We start from the raw sequence: 26,973 nt of genomic DNA on the forward strand, positions 1-26,973 counted from the left end.
AAGAAGAAGAAGAAGAAGAAGAAGAAGAAGAAGAAGAAGAAGAAGAAAGGAAGGAAGAAAGAAAGAAAGAAAGTGGAGAAGGAAGAGAAAGAGGAGGAGAAAAGAAAAGAATAAAGAAGAAAAGAGGAAAATATAAAGGTAGGAAGGAAAGAAGAAAGGAAGGGGAAAAGAAAGAAAGGGAGAGAAGAAAGAAGAAAGGAAAGAAGGAAGAAAGGAAGTGATAAATACAATACAAAGCAATTTAGATACATTATCTCATTTAGTTTTCACTTGTGAAGTAGGATGTAGACTAAATGGGGAACAAGGAATTTTTGAGTTAGTAAAATGTCTGAATTCGAAATAATTTTAAAGGAATAGTAAAATTGTTATTTTAAGTATAGGACAGCTAAAACTGAATGAACAAGATGTGCTTTGGTAGAAATCTACAGAGAACTTGCTTGACAAGAAAAGAAAAAATTATAATCAATATAGCACTTGTTCCTATGTAAAAGGATGCTAACTAAGTACTTGAAGGAATTTGAAAATTGTTCATTCCAGGAAAATAGTTTAAATCATCTTCTTCCTTATTCTGTTTATATAATCTGTCTTAATTTGCTTAGTGGCCTTTTTGAAAGAGATGGTGTGATGGGATGCTATAATCCAGCTTCAATCTTCATACCACAAATTCTGAATTAATGGAGTGCAAATATGTATGTCATTCCTTTATAATAAGTTTGCTCCTAGGGAGGTACAAGAACTCTTTTAGGCCAATAGGTTATCATTTCCTTCAAAAATTCATTCATCTTCTATTTGGTAACAGCAGGGAGAGACAGTTAGCTAAGTAACATTTATCAAGTAATTACTACTTGCTAGGCACTGTGCTAAGTGCTGGGAATGCAAAGACAGAGAAGAAGAAAAAAATGACAAAGAAAAACAAACAAGCAAAAAACAAACAAAAAAACAAAAAATCAAACAAAACCAAAACCTAAACTCCAGGAACCCAGGCCTATGCATATTTAAATGAGTTGTATTTGTATTCTAAATTATTTCACTTTATAGTCCTCTTCTTATTTTTTTCCTTCCTTCCCTTCCCTTCTCTCCTTTTCTTTTACCCTCCCCTCCCCTCTTTTCTGCCTTCCCTTCCCACCCACCCCCCACCTTCCCCCACCCTGGGGATTAGGTTTTGTTCCTGGGATATGCTTACTATTGAATCTATTTACACTTACTATGAAAGAAATTTAATTTTACTTGCAATCTGGAACCACCATCTCATTTACAAGATAAGAAAAGAAACCCTCATTATTGGCATGTATAATTGATCCAAAAATTCTCCTTTCAAAAGAAAAAAAAATAAGTAGTCTGAATTACCTTCAAACTCTAAATTTAATAGGTTTATTTTTTAAGTGCCAGAGAAAGAAGGCAATGTGTAGTATATTGAGAGCTAGCCTTTAAGTCAGAAAAATGTAGCTTCAAATATTGCCTCTGGAATGTGCAGGCTGTGTGACCCTGGGCAGGTCACCTCTCAGCTCTAGGCGGCCCTCTAAGACTACAAGGCATGGAGAAGGTGTCTGCACACCTGTGTGGGTAGAGGGAATTTCCTCCTCTGGGAGTTCTCTATACCAATGCAATCCCAGGTCTGGTCTCTATCCCTATAGAAATAAAGTAGAGAAAGTGGTTCATAATAAAAAAAATACAGGTAAGACTTCATCTTAATGAGTTTAAAGGGAATATCAAGACTTCAGTATGATGGAAGTGTGTTGTTTCCAAGTATAATCAGTGTATTATTTTGTTATAAGGGGCAGCTAGGTGGCATGATGGCTAGAGTGCCGGGCCTGGAGTCAGGAAGACTCATCTTCCTGAGCTCAAATCTGGCCATAGAGATTTATTAGCTGTTTGACCCTGGGCAAGTTACTTAACTCTGTTTGCCTCAGTTTCTTCATCTGTAAAATGAGTTGGAGAAGGATATGGCAATCCAATTCAATATTTTTGCCCAGAAAACCCCCAGTGGAGTCATGAAGAGTTGGGCATGATGGAACAACCACTGAACGACAACTGATTTTGTTAATGACATTACAAACTGTACACGAGGTGATATATTCACAATAGATTCTAAAATAGATTTTCATTCATACATACAAATGATAAATTCTTGGTTAAATAAATCAACTGCTAATTTGCTAAGTGAGTTTCCACTCCTCCAGCATTATCATCTTCATACATCTCCCTGCTACTTTACTGAAAGTTAGTTCATCTCCTAATGTTGCCACTTACTAACTACATGTGGCCTCAGGCAAGTCACTTACCTTTCTTAAATCTCAGTTTCCTCAATTGTAAGGAAGAGGAGGGAGCAATTAGTCAAGATAATCTTTAAGTTCCCTTTCAGTCCTAATTTATGACTTTATGACTATGAAGATTTTGGACTCTTTACTCAGATGTGCTGAGATTTCCAGGAAAACAAAAGGGATTTGGAAACAATGTACACAAATTCAGAAAGTATGTGGTGTATATGAAGGTGTTGGAAGAGGACATTCAATAAACCTGGATAGGTCAAACCCAGGTTTTCAAGGGTTTCAAATGCCAAAAAGAGGAGGTATTATTTTATTCTAGAGGCAATAGGGAGCCACTTCAGATTCTCAGCCAGTGGAAGGCTATGTGAGAAAGATGGAAGAGTCAACAAATATTTCAAGGTTGTGAACCCGAGGGACTAGAAGGATGGCTGCACTTTTGGCAAAAATTGGGAAGGTAGGAGGAAGGGTGCATTTAAGGCAGGGGTCTTAACCTTTTTTTGATGTCAGGGGCCCTTTTAGCCGTCTGGTGGAACCCGTAGACACCTTGGAATGATATTCATAAATGTATTAAATAAAACACATAGGATTGGAAAGCAAACCAAAAATTAGGAAAAATAAAAGTGCATTTTTCCCATCTAAGTTTGTGAACCTTCTGATTCTAGGTCAAGAACTCATGATACAGGAAGAACATAATGAGTTCTATTTTAAGAATTTTAAGTTTGGGATGTCTATGGATATGCATTTTGAGATGTCTAACTGGTAATTGTAGATAGAGCTCAGGAGAGAGTGTTGCTGGATTTAGAGATTTTGGGACCATTTGCCCAGATATGATAATTGAACTCATGGGAACTGGTAGGATCACTAAGAAAAAAAAAAACAAAACAATATGCCGTGGGAAAAGAAGAGGGCAAAGGGCAGAGACTTGGGGGATATCCTGTATTAAGGAGTGGAACATCAAGGATGAGGCTTAATTTCTCAAATATCCCTAGTACCTGTGTACAAGGTATGCATACGTGTGTGTGTGTGTGTGAGTGTGTGAGAGCAAGTGTATGTGTGTATTTTGGAAAGGATGGGAGCCAGGATCTGGAAAGGGGTGTTATTTTCTTTCTTAAAAGCTTCTGAGCATCAAGCTAATTTATACTTGACAATGTTTTTTTTTTTTTTTTTTTTTGGTCAGAGTGGCTCCATTCCTGTGTCTCTTTCTCCTCAGCAGATATAAAGCTGCCATATTTTTAGCCAGATCATATCCCATTTGAATTCTCCTTCGTTTGCCCTTTGATCATCTCTAGATTAATATTAAAAATTGCTTGACCATATGTCATTCATTCTTCCTTTTTTGCCCTATTATTATAAAATGGCATCAAATCCTGAAAAGGAGCTACAATTTTGAGATTTCCTCAATTCACTATAAATGATTAGTTCCTATAGGGGCAGCTAGGTGGCACAGTAGATAGAGCACTGTCCCTGGAGTCAGGAGGATCAGAGTCCAAATCTGGCCTCAGACAGATAACACTCACTAGCTGTATGATTCTGGGCAAGTCACTTAACCCCAATTGCCTCACACCCCAAAAATGACTGGTTCCTTTTGGGTATCCCTCAGACACATAACACTCATTAGCTGTATGACTCTAGGCAAGTCACTTAACCCTATTTGCCTTACCATCCCAAAAAAATGACTGGTTCCTTTTGGGTATATTATTCCTGGTAAGCCTTGGTGTTAAATTTTTGTGACCTGGAGTGAAATTTGCACACTCTCTACTGTTTCCTTGTATAAGCTGCATTGACCATCAAGCCCAATTCCTGAGGGCAAACCTTCAGTCATTTTTGGTTGCAATAGCTTGTTCCTCAATTGCTATCTTAAATACTTCCATTTATATAAACAAATCTCCTTGATTCAATCAATAATTCAACATTTCTTTGTTGATACACCATTAGCTAAGTTCACATAGATGTTGCAATGGAGGGTCTTATGATCCTCCCTTGTGTTTTACTTGTTTCATAGGCTCCATCGAGAAGTAACCCACTTTCAGATACCTTTTATAAATTCAATGGTACTCACCTATTATTAGCCTCTGTTATTGCTTGGTGAAATGATACCTGTTTGTTATTATTAATCATTATTATTATTTATTACCATTATCATTGCCTCCATAGTACTATCCCTCTGTCTATAATTTCATTATCACACTATCATTTATTAAATTTATCATTATTTCTCTAAGAAAGAAAAGCTTTGAGGAAATTGGAAAAATAAATTTACATGGAATGGGAAAAATGGATGAAGAAGGTCAGGGACTATAAGCTTGTTTATTTGGATAGGGATGAAGAGAGAGATGTCAAAAAAAGGCAGAGAGATACTTAGTTTACTGGATATTTTACAAAAGTTCTATATACTTGTATGTGTGTGTGTGTGTGTGTATGTGTGTGTCAGATGTAGTTGTTCTCTTAGATAGAGGGTAGTTATCACCTGGCTCTAGGGAGATGCTAAACTCTGTATTACAATTGTCTGAGGTGAGTAAAGTCTGCACTACATCTTTCAGCGAGGTGTGGGTAGAAATAGTGTTCTGGATGGTGACTGAGAATGCCATTGCATCATTGCATTTGGGTGCATTTGCCATCCATATCTGCTGTTTTGAATGGAATAAACTTGTTTCTTAAAAGCTGAGTTGGCCCAAGTGGTTTTTTTTTTTTTTTTTTTGGCACATTCACAGTGCGCAATGGGGTTCAAATTCTCATTTCCCTCTTCATTCTTTAAACATCGTACCTAGTGTATAACAGAATCCTACTTTTATGTATTCCATTTACAAAAAAAGATTTTTGACTTTTTCATACTGTTCTGTGTGTGTCTGTTTTTAATCTTGTATGATGAGATTCAGTTAAATGCTTTCTTTCTTCTCTGTCCTCCCACTTTTCCTTTTTATTTCGTTTCTTCCTGGTGGTGTCAAGTAGTGTAGGGAGTTGTTAAAGGATTCAGTTTCATAGAAGAGATACTCTTACATTTTCTCAAATGCTTAAAAAGTAGAAGTTGCTGTCTTCCTAGGTTTCTTTAGGTAGAAACTTTAACAAGAATTGTAAGTTGCTCAACTTTGATTCTAAACTTATTTTTGTGGCTTCTGACAAACATTATCCATTCATAGTATCATCACATAATCAAGGATTTAGAGCCAAAGGAGATCTCTGAGATACCACTCTAATTATTACTGCCATAGGATTACCTATGCTACCCAATGAAGATAATTTTTTTTGTAAATTGAGTTTTAGATGGGAAAATATGAAAGATTTAAAGATTTTTTTACCGGCTCAAATATAATTTATACACAAATATTTTCCTGTTTTCTATACCTTTTTGCTTCAATTTGTAAAATAAATTAAATCTCAAAGGATGTAATTTACATTGTTCATGTTACTTATTTTAAAATAGGGTTGATCTGTCACTTATACAAAGCCAAATGTCAACCTCTTTATTGAGTTTGCATTGTAGAATGCAAATCTCTTAAGTTCAGAGCCTGCTTTGTTTCCATCTTTATCTTCCCAAAGACTAGCACAGTCATTGATAGGTACTTAAAAGCTTGCCAAAGTCACTGATATTACTTTAGCTGTATATTTGCTAGCCAAAGTCTTCTATTTGTTCTACTTCTTAGGAGGCAGTTTCTTTACCCTATGATACCCTTAGAGATCTCATCCATATTTTTCACAGATTGAAAAAAATAATTAGTGGAGGAAAACTACTGTTTTGGGAAAAAGTATTTTCATTGCTGACATTCCATTTTGAAGTGGGAAGCCAAAAACAGACCGAACAGAAGAAGCAGCAGGAACAGTTGGTAGGAATAGCAAAGAGGAAGATTTGAGATCAATACAAAGAAAAACTCTTGATCATTAAGCTGTTCAGAAATGGACTGGATAGAAAGAAAGAAAGAAAGAAAGAAAAAAAGAAAGAAAGAAAGTGGACTGGGCTGCCATCATGAGTTCCCCATTACTTGAGGGCTTCAAAGATAAACTGGATGAGCATATATTGGAGATGTTGAAGAAGGGATGCTTATTCACATCAAATTGAATAGAGGTTACTAGAAGGGTAGATTTAGACTCAGTAATGGTAAGAACAAAGGCAAATCTTCCTAACAATTGAGGTTGTCCATAAGTGAAATGGGCTGTCTCAAAAGCTTGTGAGTTCTCAGTTACTTGAAGTCTTCAAATGAAGACTGGATGACCACCCGTTGATTTTGTAGAGGTAATACATGTTTATAGGATGACTAACAAGGCAGATTTAGTGGAGGAAACTCCTGATGTGTCAGTCGATAAGCATTTATTAAGCACCTACTATGTTCTAGATATTGTGCTAAGCTCTGGGGATACTAAAATAGGCAAAAGACAGTCCCTGTCCTCAAGGAGTCCATAATCTGATGGAGTGGAGGGAGAAACCAAGCAAATAACTATGTATAAACAAGCTATGCATAGGTTAAATAGGGAGTAAGCAGAAGAGAGAGAACATCAGAATAAAGGGGGGCTGAGAAAGGTTTCCTGTAGAATATGGAGTTTTGGTTGAGACTTGAAGGATGCCAGGGAAGCCAGTAGACATGGATAAGGAGGGAGAACATTCCAGACATGTTTTACAGCCAGAGAAAATGCCCAAAGCTGAGAGATGGAGCATCTTTTCATGGAACAGAAAAGAGGCAAGTGTCATTGGATCACAAAGTACATGACTGAGAATAGAGTGTAAGAAGACTAGAGAGGTAGACAGGAGGAGAAGCAATACATTATGATGGACTTTGAATGCCAAATAAAGGATTTTGTATCTGATCTTTGAGGCAATTGCGAGCCACTGGTGTTTATTGAATAGTGGGGTGACATGGTTGGACCTGTGCTTTAGGAAAATCACTTTGTTAGCTAAATCAAAGATGGATTGAAGTGGAGAGAGACTTGGAGTAGGTAGACTTCTGGTGAACTATTGCAATAGCCTAAGTGTGAGGTGATAAGGGTTTGCACCAGTGTGGTAGCAGTATCAGAGGAAGAAGTGGACATATTTGAGAGCTGTTGTAAGGGTGAAATTATAGGCCTTAGTAAGAGATTGGATATAAAGGGTAAAAAATAGTGAGGATCAAGTATGGCAGTTAGATTTTGAGCTTGAAGGGCTGGGAGAATGGTGTTGCCCTCTATAGTAATAGAGAAATTACGAGGGGTGGGGGTTAAGAGGAAAGATAATGAATTCAGTTTTGGACATACTGAGTTTAAGGTTTGAGGTGTCTGAAAGGCAGTTGGAGATGTGAAATTGGAGGGTAGCAGAGAGGTCAGGGCACAATTGTTAGATTTGAGAATCATCAGCATAGAGATGAAATTAAATCCATGGGAACTGATAAAATCACCAAGTGAAGTTGTAGAGAGAGAGAAAAGAAGAGGGCCTAGGTTAGAAGCTTGTTGGGATATTTATGGGTAGAGGTCATGACATGGATGAGGATCCAGAAAAGGAGATTGAGATGGAAATGTCTGATAGGTAGGAGGAGAACCAGGAGAGAGTAGTGTCCCAAAAACCTGGAAAGAAGAGAGTATCAAGGAGAAGAGGGTGATCAACAATGTCAAAGGCTTTAGAGAGGTCAAGGAGAATGATGATAGAGAAAAGGCCATTGGATTTGGTAATGTATAATTTTGGTGGAATGATGAGATCAAAAGCTAGATTATAACGGTTTAAGAAGTGAGTGAGAAAAAAGAAAGTGGAAGTGCCTATTATAGATGTTCTTTTCAATGAGTTTAGTCACAAAGAAGAGAAGAAATGGGGATGGAAGGATCAAGTGAGGGTTTTTTTTTTTTGGTCTAGGGGAGATATGGGCATGTTCATAGGCAGTAGGGAAGGAGCCAGTAGACAGGGAAAGATTGAAAATAAATTATAGAGTGGGAATGACAGAGTAGGTAATCTATTGGAGGAGATGAGAAGGAATGGGATCACTTGAGTAGGTTGAGGAGTTAACTTTGGTGAGATCTAAGGATTAAAAGTAAAATAAGGAGTTTTCTACCTTAAACTGTATCTCGAATTACAATGCTTAGTTTGCACCAGTATTTGATTAGTCATTACTTAGCAAAGATATTTTATTGCCTTTGAATGAAGTAATGGAGATGAACAGTTATGGTTCCCAGAAAGTGTGGCGTCAGTTGAGGCACAGGAAACAATCAATGCATATACTCAGTGTGAGCAAGGTTGCAGATACTACATCAGTGTTTCCATTAAGACATCTGAGAAGAGTTCGTAGTACTGCAGTTATTACTATTTCCCGCTCATCTCATAGGAAGGCCAACCTACACAGGTCAATTTGTCATAGGGCATGATAATGTTTATCCTTTCAAATGGAACATATCAGAAACATAATGAGCTATAGCTATAAACATAATGAACTAAGAACAAACAATGCTATTAGTTTGCAGTCAAATACTTTCAATTGTCATTAAATTCTGCATTATTATATCCACTGCCAAATTGTGTTATTTCTACTTTCACAATGTCTCTCCTATGTCTCCTCTCTGCTCATACAGCAACCACTGATTCTTGTCTTTATCACCTCTCCTTTGGAGTATTACTATAAGCTTGCTCGGTCTACCTGATTCAAGTCTCTCCCCACTCCGATGCATTCTTTACTCAGTTGCCAAAGTGATTTTCCTAAAGCACGTCTGCCTTTCCCTCCCTCACCCCCACAAATCACTTGCAATGTCTGCCCATTACCTTTAGGATGACTCAGGCAGTCAGCAAGCATTTATTAAGTACTTATTACATGCCAGAAACTATTACGTATTAAGAGTAAAAACAAAAGCAAAAAATAGCCCCTACTTTCAAGAAGTTCACAATTTAGGGGGGAAACAACATTGAAGCAACTATATGAACAACACATACATAGGACAAATTGTGGATAAACTTTGAGAAGAGGTATTTAGTTTAAGGAATAGTGGGAAAGCATTCTTGCAGAAGGTGGGGCTTTAGCTCAGATTTAAAGGAAACCAGGGAAGTTAGGAAGCAGAGATGATGGAGACAGAGTCCTAGGCATTGGAGATAACCAGCGAAAACACTCAGATTCAGGAGAGATGGAATGTCATGTCTGACAGCAGCAAGGAGACCTTGTCACTGGACTAATGAGTACATGCTAGAATACTGGAAAGATAAAAAGAGGATAAATTTGCAAGGCTTTAAAAGCTAGAGGAATTTATATTTGATCTTGGAGGTAATAGAAAGACACTGCAGTTCACTGAACGGGGAAAGTTGGTAACATGGTTAGACCCATGCTTTAGGAAGATCAATTTTACTATTGATGGAAGGGTGTACTAGAGCAGGTAAATTGTAATAATCTGTAATAATGATGTAGAGCAAGATATTGTAATAATCTAAGCATGAGGTGATGAAGGGTTGCACCAGAGAAATGACAGGACTTGATAAATGATCGAATATGATGGGGTAAAAGAGAGAGAGGGGATAGAGGATGAAACCTAGATTGTGATCCTGAGTGACTAGAGGGATGTTGGTATCCTCATCAGTAATAGGAAAGTTTTGAAGACGAGGGGAAAAATAATGAGTTGTTTTGGACATGTTGAATTTAAGATGTCTATCAGGTGTACACTTTGGGTTGTTGAATAGGTGGTTGGAGATTTGAGACTGGAGGTCAGGAAAGAGTTTAGAGGTGGACAAATGGATCTGAGAATCATCTGCACAGAGATGACAATTGAATCCATGGGGATTCTGATGAAATCATAAGCAAAATAGTATTCTCTAGAGAAGGAAGATAAGGGCCCAGCTGAGAATCTTGGAGGATACCTATAGGTATGACCTGGATAAATATGGAACAAAAGTTATTGAGGAGCAATATTTCTATTAGGAGGTGAACCGGGGAAAATCGGTGTCACAATAACGTAGAGTGAAAAAAATATCAAGAAGAGGGTGATTAGCAGTGGCAAAGTCTGCAGAGACATCAAGAAGGATGAGGATTGAGAAAGGGCCCTAACATTTCTCAATTAAGAGATCACCGATACCTTTGGAAAGAGCAGCTTCAATTTAATAAGACTGCAAGCCAAACTGCAGTGTTAAGAAAAGAGTGAGAGGGAAAGAAATAGAGGCATCTATTAAAGAAGGCCTTCACAGCAGGGGTTTGTCTTGGCAAGAAGGCCTACCTCTTTGTGTGATAAAGAAGATAGTATTAGAATGCATATGAGTAATATGAGATTAGGAGGAGGGGAGAAGAGATAATGGCCTTAATCTTTTTCACAAAACACGAGGCAAAGTTCTCAGCTGAGAGGATGGAGTGAGGGGCAGCTGTGCGTAGTATGAGGAGGAATGAAAAGGTTCGGAAGAGTTGCTGTGGAGAGTGGGAGAGGGAATTGATTAGGGAGATGTAAAAGATTTGCCCTGCTTTAGTGAGATTACAAACAGCAAACAAATAAATGAAAAACATAATTAAGCGCACACATATAATCTATCCACAAAAAATCCTGGTTGAGATTTCATATGTACACGCATGTACAGCACATGCATATATACGTATATGTGTATAATACACATATGTCTGTATGTATATGTATATGTGTATATGTGTGTGTGTGTGTATACAAATAGGTTTCCCCAAAAGTCTTAGTGGAATTTTAAGGTTTAAGCACTTAAACCCTATTTGTATATACATATATATGTACAGACGTATGTGTATTATACACATTGGAACACCCTGTATACACACATGTACACATACCCTATACACACACTCATATACCCCCATATGCACACTCACACACACACACATACTCTATATGTAGACATGCACATACACCCTGAATACACGTACCCTTTACATACACACCCTGCATACACACACACACACACACATACACGTGCTCATACACCAATGCCCTGTATACATACATGCATACACACTCTGTACACACACTGTATACACACCCATCCATCCATACACACACAGTCTTTACACACACACACTCTGCACACACACATCCATACACCCACACATACACGTACTCATACACCAACCCCATGTATACACACATGCACACACACTCTGTACACACCCACCCATCCATCCATATAACCCACCCTGTACATACACACACACACACACTCATACATTCCCCATATACATACTCACACATACACAGATCCTATATACATACATTCACACATACCTTGTACACATACATGCATTCATACATATCCACATACCCTGTATGCACACACACTCATACACCCCCCACACCTTGCATATACACATGCACACACACTCTGTACACACACACACACACACACACACACACACACTCTTTCTCTCTCTCTCTGTCTTTCTCTCATACATATACATATAAAGTACACTGCCATTGAAAGCTCTTCACAAGTTTTCTTTTCTACCTTTTCTACCTTTTCTACCTTTCTAGTCTTCTTGCATTTATCCCCCTTCACACAGTCTATAATCCAGCTACCTCAGTTTTTGCTCACATACAACAGCCTTTCTGTACCTTTCTCTGTACCTTTGCACTGCTTGCACCCCTCTGTCCCACGGCTGGAATGTTCTCCCTTCTCACCCATACCTCTCCATGATTTCCTTCAGGTTTCAATTTAAGTCCCACCTTCTGTAGGAGGTCTTTTCTATGCCCTCCCCACCAAGCTGCTAGGACTTTCCCCTGTGAGATTAAGTTCCATCTCTTCTGTATATAGATTTTGTGTGTATCTAGTCATTTGCATGTCTCCTCCAATAGAATGTGAGCTCCTTGAGGGCAGGGATACCTTTCTTTTTATTTCCAGTGGTTAGCACAGCACATAGAACATAATAAGCACTTAATTAATTTTTGTTGGTTAATTATATATATATATTTTCTTAACTTTCAATGTATTTTTCTTAAATTTTAATTTGAATTACATTTAAAGTCCAAATAGTTTTCTTGTCCTGAGTCAAGCAATTCTTATGGATTTTAAATTTAGAAACTTTTTGAAAACAAAATTTTTACATCCACCCCCTCCACAAATCACTATGAACATGGATATAACATACTCCTTTTATATTATCCTTTTCTTTAAGGAAAATTATAATTTAATCTAATATGCTGTATATTTACATTTTTTTTCAGGCAAATCTTGCTTCCCCATCATCTACAATGGCTGTGAGTCAATTGGTATGTACTGTATTATATTTCTAAATTACAGGGTGACATCAATGAAAAATGTTGATCTTGTAGAGCATTTTTATTGGAAGGAAAATGAAACAGGAACAAATATAATGTATTTCAATTCTTAAGGTCCCTTGAATAGACAAATAAAATTTTTGACAGAAATAGAGAAGAGGAGATTTTTTTTCTGTCACTTTGTATTTTTATATTTCTCATTCATATGATGGTTAGCTTATTGCAAACAAGTGCATTTGTTGTATTCATGTTACTGGTCGAAAGTTTTCTTATTGTCTCTGCATATCTGTGAAATAATGTGCGCTGACAATTTTATAGGAACATTTGATTTATTAAGCACTTTACATACATGATCTCGTTTGATCCTCCCAATTTGATCCCTCCCCAATGAGGTAAGTGGATTATTTTTATTTTTATTATTATTATTATTCTCATTTTATAGATAAGGCATCTGACACCCTTAAAACGTTAATTGCTTTGCCAAGGGTCACATAATTATATGGATTCGAGGCAACATACTAACTCAGGCTTTCATATTATCTATAGTACATTTGCATTCAAGTTGACAAAGCAGTTGGTTGAGTTAGGCAATTCGCTGAAAAATCAGACTTGCCTTACTCGGGTCATCCTATAGCTAAAGCAACTGGTTATATCTTCGTGTCCTCTTCTCCCATCTCCAGAATAAAAATTCTTTGAGGGTAGGGACTGGCAATCTTTTATTTTTGTATTCTAAGTACCTAGGCTAGTGCCACATAGCAGGTGCTTAAGGGATATTGGTGAACTAAATTGTTAAAATTTTCAGTTGGTTCTTTTAGGATTACATGGTTTATAAGCAGCTGGGCTAACACCTATATTAAGCCCACACCAGTGAAATACTTGGGCATGAAAAGGAAAAAGAATGACTAAATTCAATCTTAAAAAACATGAATTCAGTTAAATGATTGAATATTTGAAAAGCATAAACATTTATGCAAAACAATTTTTCTCATAGTTGTCAACAGGTTTGTAATGGAATGGAAGATAAAATATGATCATAAGAAGAACACTCGATTGCAATTCAGGAGATTTTTGTGTTAGTCCTTGTTTTGCTGCTAACTAGTTGAGTGACCGTGGGCCAGACACTTCCTCTCCAGGATCCTCAGTTTCTTTATTTGTAAAATGAGGGGGTTGGACTAAATGATCTTTAAAGGTCCTTCTGGCTCTTATATTCAATGAATACTAACATTTTTATTGAGGGAGTTACCATGGAAACAAATAAACCTTCAAATAACATGCTGAAACTGCATGGTTTTATAGGGAAATGAGAAAAAATATCACTTAGCATGGTGACTTCCTTAGATGTAGAAATTTTATTTTTTGCTATAGTCATGTTGCAAATGTTTATGTAGATTAATGGATATCATCTCTACTACTTACCGCCTGTATGATTTTGTCCAATAACTTCACTTTTCTAGGCCTCAATTTTTTCATCTGCAAGATAACGTTTGAACTAAATCATCTTTAAAGTCACTTCCAGATTTAAGTGATCTCTAGTTCCTTAGTTCAGGTGATCTGTAAATGTCTCCAGAATGTTACAAAGTCTTCCTATTGCCTTCCTCAATTTCTTTCAGCAATAACCTGAAGGACTTTTTTTTTTGCCACTGATGGCAAGCTGTTTTTGTCCATCTCCAAAATAAGACGAGAAAAGAAGTTTAAGTTGTATGAAGAAAATATACAGAATATGTTAGACATTCACAAACATACCCTAATCCTAAAGCTCAAGGACTAGAGAATCCTGATATGCAGTTCCCAATAACCAGAGAACATTCATTAATTTTTTGACGGTAAATGCTTGTATTAATCATAGTGTATGTGAGACGACACGATGTAGTGGATAGAGAACTGACCTCCAAGACAGGAAATCTTAGTTTAAGTATTACCTCTGATGGATATTGCCTGTATGATCTTGGCCAAATTGCTTTAACCTCTAAGTGCTCTAAGCAACCCTCTAAGTATAATTTTTTAGAGAAGATGCCAACCTGTATTGGTAAAGAGAGTTTCATTGCTTGGGAATCCATCAGCTGGATGAGATCATAGGTTTAGTGCCTATCTTGTATCCAAGTAATAACAGCAAACTTTCTCTCTCTCTCTCTCTGTCTCCCTCCTAAATATACATATGTATATAAATAATATATAATCTATTTAGTCGAGAGAGGTTGTTAGTATACTGGGATGTGATATAGATATGTTTGCATATATATTATGAATGTGTATATGTATGTCACATATATATCGCTTAAGGGCTTGCAAAGCATATACATACACACACACATATGGATTTACAAAGAACTTTATATTCTTTCATTGGAGGTCACCCATTGTTTTAATAGTAACCAGATCTCATCATAGAATTTCAAGGAAAGGTTTAAAATAAGCCATTGAATAATGTAGGCCATGAACAAAATTAACTTTTAGAATATGTGACATCAGCGTTATTACTTGATTAAAACAATAGGACATTTGGTGTTCTCTGGGGGAAGAACTGTATGAAACATGACTAAGGCTTTTCCTTCATATTCATGAAAGTTTCACTACATGCCCACCTGTTTCCTCCCCCAAAACAAGCATTCCTTGACTGGGGTTTAAAATTAAATTTTGATCTCATACTCCTCCCCTGGGATGAAGAAAGGTTTGTGAAAGAAAGAATTACTAAAAGAGCTCATCTCAGAAACAAACATCTGTTGGCTTCATTGTGGTAGGTCCATTTTCTTGTATACTTTGAGCGTGATTTTGGCGGCTTCACAGTGTATAGAAGGGAACTAGGTCACACTGTATATCATCATATGAAAGAGAAATATTAGAGTGGTATGTAACAGTGACTTCCTTCTTTGTATGGGAAATTATTCAGTTCCCCACCCCTCTACCCACATTGCCTCTCAATGTCATTTTAAAGTCAGACATGCTTTTAATTTTTTACCAGTTTTTTTTTTCCTAACAAAGTTACTATGATATTTTATTGTCATTTACTTTATGGGTTATTCTCAATGTAAACTGAATGCTCAACATTGACTACTATTAGAAAGTAAAATTGTACTCATTATATATACATATATGGACCCATGTAACTTAAGCTTATCAGTCTGTTGATACTGAGAGGATTAAATTCATTCTGTATCATTTTTATTGATCCTACTTACAGTTAACTGATTTTGTCCTGTAACTATCTAAGTCATGGTCTTTTGTCTCTGAACTGAGTTCAGAACTTCAGCTGGTCTGTAATAAGTTTAGTTTAGAAATCTAGTTCTCATGCTAATCACTGTTCTATTTTTGCCTCAAGGAAATCTGCTGTCTTTGGGGGATGTGGGTGGGCATCAGTGAGTCTGGTCCAGTATCTACACCACTAAGCTATCCTTCAAAGATGCCTGGTACACTGTCTCTGACCTTGCAGGTAGACTCAAAGAATGAACTTTTCTTAGTCACAGGAGGGAAGGAAGGAGTTGCTGTTAGCCTCTTATTCCCAACTTCCAATCAATCATATCATACCCCATGCCTCAGCTATGTAACCAATCATGTTGTTTTCAACCTCGTGATGTCATTGACCCTATAACCAATTGTATTATTTTCTCACCTATCCTATTTTGTTCTTTGTTCTAATCTTATAAAAAGGAGCTGAGTCTCCATCTTGGAGTCTTTGGCTAAACTGAGGCATCCATTGACCCATTCTATTAACAGGTACAGTCCCATTAATAAATGTTATCATGCTTAGAGAAAATGTGCCTTAGTCTACCTTTGCTGAATTTCTGAATTTGTTTGCTGAATGCAACAATATGTTTGCCAGTATGCTTTATTTCTTTGTTGATATGTGCACAGACCTTTATCAATTAGAAATACAAGGCATATATGTTTATGTACATGTAGCATATATAGGTTGATTTTTGAAGGTATCATTACTCTAGTTCAAGCCTTCATAATCTCCTACTTAGATTATTATGATAGCTTCCTTACTAGATTCCCTGCTTCCATTCTCTCACCTTCCCATGGAACAACAGCTAAATTATCTTCTTGATGCACAAGTCTGATCATGTTATTCCATGTCACTGATAAGAATATGTCAATGGCTTCCTGGTCCTTATAGCATAGCACACAAATTTCTTAGGTTTTCAATTAAGGCCCTTCATGATTTTGCTCCTGGTGGAAAACTACCTTTCTACTTTTATTTCACATTATTCTCTTTTGCACCATCTTTGTTCCAGCTGATCTGGCTATTCCCTGAACTCATTGAGCTGCCTTTCTCCCTGCAGGCTATCTTTAATACTTGGAATTAATTTTCTGCTTATCTGTTCTTTTCTGAATCTTTCTGTTCCATCAAGGTATAGCTCAGAAATGACATTTTTCATAAACAGAGTCCTCCCCTCCCTGTACCTCCTTCCTTAAATTTTCTTAGAGGACTTTTCTGAACCTCTCACCTTTGTCTTCATTACATACTTCTTTATATAGAATATATTAGTGTGTATGCACATATACTTTAGAAGAATGTTAAGTTCCTCAAAGGCAGATGTCACTAAAAATGTGTTCTTAGCATGTTAGCACTTAGCAAGTGAAGTTAAACCAAACTAACAAAGGAGAAGACTGTGTATATCTCAATGAGTTCAAACATATATTATTTCAAAATTCCTTAAGCTTGTTGCAAAGTGTCTTTCTTGCCCTCACCAATTTCTTTCAGCTGTGAGCTGAGTTTTTGTTGTGCTAATGCTGGATAACAACTTTTTTTCTTTAATCTTCAAAATAAGTCCAGAGAGAGAGAATATGTTAGGCTAATGATTCATCAACTTTTTGGTCTTAGGATTCCTTTACCCTTCTAAAAATTATTAAGGACCTTTTAATACCCTTAAAATTATTGAGAATCGCAAAGAGCTTTTGTTTACATGGTTATACCAATGGATTTTTATAATTTTGGAAATTAAAATGATGAAATTTAAAGCTACTTATTAATTCATTTAAAAATAATAATATTAAATTTTATTAGTATAACATTTTAATGAAAAAACTACATTAAACTATAAATAGTGAGAAGAGTGATGGTGTTTTATATATTCTTGCAAATCTCCTTAATGTCTGGCCTAATAGAAAACAGCTAGAATCTCATATCTGCTTCTGCAGTCAAGCTTTTGTAACATGTTGTTTTGGTTGAAGTATATGAAGAAAATCTAGCCTCATACTCTTATGTAGTTGTAGACAGTAGGAGTATTTTAATAGACAAATAACATCTTAGTATTATTCTGACAATAGTCTTAACCTGATAGACCTCCTGAAAGGTCCTTGGGGTGGGGGTGGAGGGAGGTGGAGGTTCTTGGATCACACTTTAAGAGCCACTCTATTAGACATTCACAAGAATTCCCTAACCTGAAAGCTGAATTTCTGAGATGTAATATTGATAGTTGTCAGTGAAGTCTCTCTAGAAATGATAAAGAACAAACTTAGGCTGGCTTTCTGACCCATGCTTGGCACTAGGTTAGTTAATTGACCTTTAGAGACCCTTTTTTGGCCCATGACAGCCAAGCATTGTGTTTGTTGATTGAGTAATTGATTGTTTAATTCTTTGATTCAACAAATGCTTTTGAGGCTAGCCCTGGAAAGATGCAAAGAAAATTAAAACATCTTTCTTGCCTCCATGAAAATTGGAGTCTAGTAGCTAAAGGGAGCACCTAGTTTCTTTCAAAGCATAGCTCAGTCACCATCTCTTACATGGATATTTTCCTAATTGCCTCAGTTATTAGCACTTTTCTCTTGTAATTACTTTATATGTTTTTTATTAACTTGTTCATGTTGTATTCCCCCCCAGGTAGAATGTGAGGTCTTCAAAGCTAGAAATGGTTTCATCTTTGTCTTTGCTCTGTGTCCTAGCACAGTGCTTAACATATAGCAGGTACTTAATCAAAGTTGCTGAATTGAGCTGAACCTTTTTAATCAGTATTTACTATATGAAAAGTACTATTCAAGGCATTGAAGATGATATAAAGATAATCAAAGAGTCCTTGTTTTTATGCAGCTCACAATCAAAATCTGTAATTCTATATAATACCATGCAGAGCACCAGATATGCCAACTGTTACTTGCTATTATTGTAATAACAATAACAATAATGACAATAACAGATGATACAATATAGTTGACTCTCGTTGTGCAATCTTCAAAACCCAAATTTGCATGAGTAACTCCATCCTACTAACTTCAGGTAAGGAACAGCACAGCTTTTTCTAATTTTCCAGAAGTCATCTAGAGTTGTTAAACTTGACAGATAATTTGTTTCTAATTGGGACTGCCAACTGATGTGTCACCCTTTAAGTGGTTCACAATTCATCTACCTGAGGGCACTTGATGTCACTGTTGTTCAGAAAATGCATCTCTGAAAGCTTTTGAATAGCATCAACATCTTCTTCAAACTCAGACAATTTATCCTTGATAATTTTATATACTCTCAACATATCTCGTATTATAAGCATTTGTGATCATCACTTCTTCAGATTTGAATCATATAATTTATCTTCTTTTCCTTTTCTCTCCTTTGACATGTTCAATTTAGCTAAGCTATGTTTGGCAAACTGCTTCTTGAACAATGGAATGCTATTTGTTATCATCTGGTAACACACAAGGATTGTAGAAGGAATTCAGACAGAAACATATGTCCTTGTTATGTAGACAATATCAGTATGTGGTATAGGATGTCATTGTGACCCCTATCTTCCCTTCCCTCAATCACTAGGTGGCCAAATTTCTCGATACTGTCTTCTTTGTACTTAGGAAGGCTCATCCTGCTACAGATGCATAGTTCCAAGGTTAAAATTTCTTAAAATCTAGTGCTTTTTCTACTATATTGGGTTGCTCCCAATAAAAATCAATTAGTCAATGAGTAAGGAGTTATTAAATACCCAATCTGTGTTAGGCACCGGGAATACAAATGCAAAGATTTGAGCATTCCCTATTTTCAAGAAACTTACATTTAATCTGGAGATACAAGATGTACATATTTAGAAATATAGAGAATAAATATATACAGAATAAATACAAATTAGTTAATTACAAGGTAGCCAGAGCTCTTGTATTTGGGAGGGGGGATCAGAAACAAAAAAAAATTGAGTAGAAGATGGTGCCTGAACCATATCTTGAAGGGAGTGAGGGAATCTCTGAAGCTGATATGAGGAAGGATCCAGATATGGGGTATGTTAGTTCAAAGGAATGGAAGTGGAAAATGAGAGCTATGGGGGAGGAATGCGCAGAAGGCTGGATTGGGTAGATACTAGTAATTAGGAAGGAAAGTAACAGAAATAGCAGTATGAGTAGAAAAAAGTGGTCAGAAGTAGCAAGAGATATCAAGGAGGAGAAATGGTAAGGTGTAGTTCCTCCTGGGATATATGAGTGAGGAAAAGTGAAGTTGTAGATACAAGTTTACAAAATGAGAGACTAGAAGAATGGCAGTGCTCTGCAAAAATTGAGAAGCTGACTGTCAGGAATTATTTTTTGGGAGATAACTAATTCTCTTTTGGATATGTTCAATATGAGATGCCTATGTGACATCTCAATGTTCAACTGGCAGTTGGAGATGTGGGACAAGATCGGATCAGAGACCAGGATTGTATATACAGTTCTGTAAGTGATTTTCACAGAGATGATATTTTTAAAAACGGCGGTTTATGAGGTCACTGAGAGAGAGACTAGGGAGAAAAGAGATGACAGCTATGATTTGAACACTTTGGACATTACACCTTTGAGAAAGAAAGCTGAAATATTTGCTTCTGAACATGTGATAATATTTTTTCTAATCAAGCACTTAACTTGGCTCTCTAATTGCCCATAGCAAAAAAAAAATCCCTCTTGATCAATTACTAGGGCTATCTATACAAGATATTTTCCAAAGGCATGCTCAAATATTCAAATGAGTTTCTGAGCTCATAGGTTTAATTGTTCCCTACAGTAATACAGACCACACAGTCCATTCATGCTTGCCCATCCCACGTGACTCCTACCCACATTCTCCCCTAAGTTTCCCAGAAAGGATCCAGCCAAAATAATGAGACTTCTTTGCTTTCTTATGACATTGCAAAGAAACCAGTGGAGTACTTTCTATATGTTATCCTTCACTCATAATATATCTGTTTTTAAACTGTTCTATTGATATATTTTCTTTTTTTATAATCATAGTCATTTCCCAATATAACCAACTCCACTGAACCCTCCCTTGTAACAAGGAAATGAAATCAAGAAAACTAACAAGGCAACTATGTCTATCTGCTTTTGCAACATTCCATCTCCATTATCCTCTACATTTGGAGTAAGAGAAAGGATGTTCCATAGGGATTCCTGAAAAAAAATTCTGAGGATGAAGATTAAAAATATTCTAACTCTAAAGGATTGAATGTATGTTTTTGCAGGCTCTTAAGACCCATTAAACAAACAAACAAACAAAAAACCATTTCTAGTATGATTTTCAGTATCTGGCCTTTTTTACATACTGTGATCTATTGTTTGCTAATTATCTCTTTTATAAATCTTTCCTCTCCAAATGACCACAAACCCACCTACTCTTATCCCTCTAATCTCAGAATAACTAAATTGCCTGGAATTCTGTATGATGAAACCTGGTGAGTTGATTTAATCAAATTATCTAGGAAATAGGAAGCAAAAAGCTCTTATTTGAAGAATAAGAAGATATTATTTGAAATATAGTAAATAAGTTTGTAGCTATATCTTGGTGACAAACTAGACAAGTCACTTAAACTCTGTTTGCCTCAGTTTCCTCATTTATAAATGGGAACACTATATCTGCCTTTCAGAATTATTGTGAGAACCAAATGAGATGATAATTGTGTTTAGCAAAATGCCTAGCACATAGTAAGTGCTATATATGGTATAGAAATATACTTTTAAACTACAAAGCCTCAGAACAAAATGTTCATGGTATGGTTAATACAACTGTAAGGGTTTAATTAAGTATTTATATAAATGAATACTAGTTATTTGATATAGAAGATGTTTCTACCCAATATAAATATAGGAAAAATTAAAATCAATCAATCATCAAGCTTTATAACTGCTCACTATGTGTTAGGCATTTTGCTAAATTCTGAGAATACACAGAAAATTAAAAAAAAAAGATATCCCTTCCTTCAAGGAGCTTACATTCTAATGAAAATATTATAGGTATATACACCATATATAAAAATGTATATACAAGGTAACCTTAGAAGGGAAAGCACTAGTTGCTGGGGGAATTGGGAAGGAACTCCCACAAAAGATGGTAATTGAGCTTAATCTTATAGGAAGACAAGGATTCTAAGAGGCAGAGCTGAGATGAGAGAGTATTCCAGACATGGGAGATAGTCAGTACTAAGGTATGGAGATCAGAGATAGAGGGTTGTGTATGATGAATAGTAAGTAGACTGGTAGGGCTAAATCATAGACTGCCTGGAGAAAAGTAATGTGTAAGAAGACTAGAAAATTAGGAAGGGAATAGGTTGTAAAAATCTACTTTTGATTTAAGAGGCAGCAGAGAGCTACTGCAGTTACTAAGCAGGGGGATTATATGGTCAGATCTACACTTAAGGCAAATCACTTCGGCAGTTTTGTGATGGATAGATGAGAATTGGAAGAAACTTGAGGTAGGGAGATCAATTGGGAGACTATTGCAATAGTCCAGGTGACAGGTGATGATGAAGTTCTGAACTAAGGTAGAGGCTGTGTGAGTAGAGAAAGGGGTTCAGATTCAAGAGATACTGAGGAGGTAGAAAAGACAAGATTTGAAAGATGAATGTATACAAAGTGTGAGAGAGTGTAAGCCATAGAATCATAGACTCTTCAAGCCCTTGGAGTTCATCAAAGCCAGCCTCTTACCATGTATTTTAATCCCTGATATAAAATTTTCTAAAAATGTAGGAAGGTCAATGACCTATGCTTGAATAATATGCTGCACTTATAGGGAATAATACATTGTCTAATAATGCAATACCTTTTATTTTTGGATTGTTCTAATTGTTAGAGAATTCTTTCCATCTACTGGAGCTGTGAAATAGATCATAATTCATCCTTGTCTTCTCATCCTATGCAACTCTTTTGTATGTTATATAAATTCTCCATAAAGTGTCAATTCAAAATACAGTAGGGGAGCAAAGGGGCACATGGGCTTTGGAGATGTCAAGGCAAACATGTGGATTGTCCATCTCCTATCCCTCTCTCTTGTTACATGACCAGCTTTACTTCTATTTTGGTCATGCAACACCTTTGATGGTATCTTTGATGCCTCTCCTCATGTACAAGGTTATATACTGCATCCTGCTGAAATCCATGATAGGTCTTTCCATTGATCTTCAGGTTACCCACAATTCTGATTTTCAGAGGTCATGGTGTTTTATGATTCACAGCTGTATAATGCCACTAAAACAGCACTGATTGTTTTTAAATGGGTTTTTGCTTTAGGGAGAAACTTGGGGACATTGGAAGTGTTCCACCATTTGTCAAATGAAATAAAGTATGTTATCTTTCTCCTATTCAGTTCTGGGCCTAATTTCTTGCCAAATGGTACTATCTTTTCAAGATTTAAGTACCAATATACAAATTCAATGAATTGTATGTACAACTGCCCATCCTAATTGTTTTTTTTTTCCATTCAGATTGTTAAATCAACCATTTTCAGTGCTTGTGAATCTCATGTAGGAGACTTTGTATAATGATAGGGCCTGGTATCATCAACTCAATGTTATCCACACAGAGAAATACCTGGAGGAGAGCCTGCTTGTCTATCCATTGGGAATCACTCTTTCATTGAACTTTGCAGTGGACAATTGGACTCTCCAATGAACATGGCGTTGGCAATAAGCTTTGTTGAACATACAACTTCCTATTTAATTCTTCATTTATCAATCATTTATTTAGCACATTTTATAGTAATCATCATCATCAAAATTGTTAATAGTATTCTATGATCTTAAGTATGAGAAACACCTTGTTTGTGGAGAGTCTTTAAGGCTGCATTTTTTATGTCAAATTAAATTGTTTTTAGTAGTTAGACTTTTTTTTTTTTAAATAATGGAGAGGAGGCGATGGACCAATAATTTATTTACAATGGAAACTTCTGGGCTGGAAACTCCCTATTGACATCTACAACTTAGAGTCTTAGAAAATTGCCTAAGCCCCTAAAGTATTAAATGATTTGCCCAGCGTCAGGTAGCCAGCATGTGTCAGAGGCAGGATTTGAACCCTGTTCTTCTTGACTGTGAGACTTATTGTCTATCCATTCTTCCATGCTGCTTTTCAGTCAAACAATAAGCAGTCAAGTCTTATAATCTCTCCATTTTTAGTCAGTTCTGGGATTGTAAAGATGATATCCGCTATAGGAAAAAAATCGTAAAAAGTTGCACATTACTGTCTTAAATTTTTATCTAAGGCTATCCTACATAGAGACACAGGCCATTCTCATAAATATTTCATATGCATAAGAATTTTCTATATGTATATGAATGAAAAATATCTGAGGGGAAGATGCCACACAATGGGGAAAAAGCATGAATGCTATTACTACTGGCAAACAGTCATCTGGTGAAATATGACCCTTTTCAACTTCCTCCCATAGGTTTTAGTTATAATCTCTGGAACCACACAGAGCTAATCTCTGTCTTCCAGATGACAGTCCTTTAAATACATGAAAGCAACTATCATTCACTTCCTCCTCCAAAGCTTCTCTTCTATACTTTAGGCTAGCCATCTATAGTTCCTCATAGGATCATACATTTATTAGGGTCTTTCTTAATGTTATGAACACTCTTACCCTTAAAATTGTTCCTGAGATAGAATCCAATATTCCAGATGTTATCTAATAAGCACAAAATATAGTGGGATTATTCCTACCCTTGATGATGATGATGATAACAATCAGCATTTATACAATATTTCAAGGTTTGCAAACATATTACCTCATGTTGTCCTCACAACAGCCCCAGGAAGTAGGTTTTATTATCCTCATATTTCAGAGGAGAAAATTGAGGCAGGGATAGGTTGTGATTTTCACAGGGTCACACAGCTTAGAAGTGTGTGAGGCCAGCTTTGATTTCAGGCCTTCCCAACTCCAGGTGCAGTGATCTATCCCACTGCACCACCACCTCATTGCCTCTGATTGTTTAGTGTACTATATTTTGAGGAATGTGTCTTAGGGTCGCATTTTTTTTTAATGGCAACCAGATCATGTTATTGACTCATTTTGATCTGCACGGACTTGAAACTATTATTTTTTTTACATGAACAGTTATTATGCCATATCTTTCCTAACTGGCATTTATGTGGCTAATTTTTTTAGCCTGAATGTAGGGCTTTACTTTTATCCTTATTAAATTTCCTTTTCTTAGTTTGGTCCATTGTTCCAGTCTGTTGAGTTCTTTTTAAATACTGATTGTTATCCACTGTATTAGTTTAGCCCTCCCAATTTTGTGTTATCTACAAATTTAATAATCATGCTATCTACTGTATGACTTCATTCAATTCATTGACATTTCCCAAGCCACAGTGATATTCCTAAAGCACAGGTCTGATCATGCACATTCCTTTGCTCAATAAATACTAATGATACCCTTTTACCTCTGGGATCAATATAAATTCCTCCATTTGGTATTCAAATACCTTTACAACCTCACTCCCACCCACTTCTCCAGTGGGCTTATTATACATTTCTAGTCTTCACTCAAGCTGCCCTTCTACTTATTCCTCTCATGTAGCATTTCATCTCTTGCTCCATACCTGTAATGCTCTTTTCACTTCTTCCCCTTAGAATACCTAATTTCCTTCAAAGCTCAGTTCAGTAACCATCTCCTCTATGAGATGAGGCCTCTTCTGATTCCTACTTCCCTCCACAAATGACCTTGTATCAATTTTCTATCTACTTATATAGGTACATCTTGTCTCTCGTGATAGAACACAAGCTTCTTGAGGGCATGGACTATTTCATTTTTGACTTTGAATCCACAGTGCCAAGCATAGTGTGTGGTACATAAGAGATACTTAATAACATTGGTTAATTGACTGATAAAGATGTTGAATAAGATAAGGCTAAAAACAGACTTGTGAGATGGCAGGAGTAAATTCTTTTAAGGTTGACAGCAATAAATTGAATAATCTATTGTGGTAACAGTTATTTAACAAGCACATAATTTCTTGCAGTATCATCTAGTCCACATCTTTCTCTCTTGATATTAGTCTATCATAACAGACTTTGTCAAATGACTGGCTCACATACATTACATCTATAAAAGGTAGCTAGGTGGTATAGTGGGTAGAGCACTGAACTTGAAGTCAGGAAGACCCAAGATAAAATCTGACCTCAGGTACTTAGTAGTTGTATGATACTGGGCAAGTCACTTAACCTCTATTTGCTTTAGTTTCCTCACTTAACCTCTATTTGCTTTAGTTTCCTCAACTGTAAAATGGAATAATAACAGTACCTACCTTGCAGGGTTGTTGTACGGAGATAATATTTGGAAAATGCTTACTCCAGTGTCTAACATGCAATAGGTACTATATAAATTCTTATTCCCTTCCCCTTCCCTATAGCATTTTCCTCCATGCACTAAACAGTAGCAAAATTCAGTTATTCTAATAGATCACCTTAATATATCTTATGCTTTGTGTTTCTTAGCTTTTGTGCTCTCTCTCTCTCTCTCTCTCTCTCTCTCTCTCTCTCTCTCTCTCTCTCTCTCTCTCTCTCTCTCTCTCCTATGTCTTGACTGCCCTTTCTCCCCACACTTCATTTGTTGAATTGTTACCCAGCTCAAATAATTTAAAGCCCAGTTCAAATGCCACATGCAGTATAATGCAGTGGAAAAATGCTGGACCCAGATCATAGCCTTGCCATTTACTCCCTGTGTGACCTTTGATAAGTCACTAAGCTTCTCTCTGTTCAGGTCTTCTGTTACATGACAGAAGTCAAACTAGATGACATCTAACATCTATAACAATATGATTCTCTGTGAAGCCTTTTCTTGATCTCTCTGTTCTGGAATGACTTTTCTCATACTTTACTAACATACTTATCATGGATTATAGTGATCTGTGCATGTGTCGTTTCCTGCGAAACCGTAAACTACTAGGAAGTAAACTCCATGCATTATCGAAATTTTCTATCTCTTTCAGCATTGAGGACAGCACTATGTATACAGTATGCACTTAATATATGTTGAATGAAATTACCCTACTCTAACTTATTTAATGAAAAAGGAAATTATATTTCTTTGTCATGATATTTTTAGAGAATCCATTTTGGCCTCTAGTAATTACTGCTTTCCTTTTTCTAACGCAGGGGTTCTTAAATTTTCTTGTATTATGGGGTTGATTGGTTGGTTGTTGTCTTTCATTCTCAAAGAGGACCAAAATGATATTACTATATTGGAGTCAAGTTACAGTGTATCTGACTGTGGCTGATCAGAACAATATGAGCTCGGAAGTCCCTACCACAAGTTGGGCACGAAGAGTCCACGTGAACATTTGTGGTGTATTTTCTAAATTTGCACATCTTGCACTTCTTTTGAGCTACTTCAATTAT

General features: G+C 36.3%; 1 protein-coding gene across 1 annotated transcript in view; it reads left to right on the top strand.

Annotated features, from left to right (window-relative positions):
* The window catches only part of MLIP (muscular LMNA interacting protein), a 217,294-nt gene that overhangs the window by 76,830 nt on the left and 113,491 nt on the right, over positions 1-26,973 (top strand). The window contains exon 8 of the mRNA XM_027852985.1: positions 12,363-12,407. Within this exon, the coding sequence (XP_027708786.1) occupies positions 12,363-12,407 (45 nt within the window). The remainder of the gene's footprint in view (positions 1-12,362; positions 12,408-26,973) is intronic.

This window comes from Vombatus ursinus, unplaced genomic scaffold (genome assembly GCF_900497805.2).
Source record: "Vombatus ursinus unplaced genomic scaffold, bare-nosed wombat genome assembly UNPS02009835.1, whole genome shotgun sequence".
NCBI lineage: Eukaryota > Metazoa > Chordata > Mammalia > Diprotodontia > Vombatidae > Vombatus > Vombatus ursinus.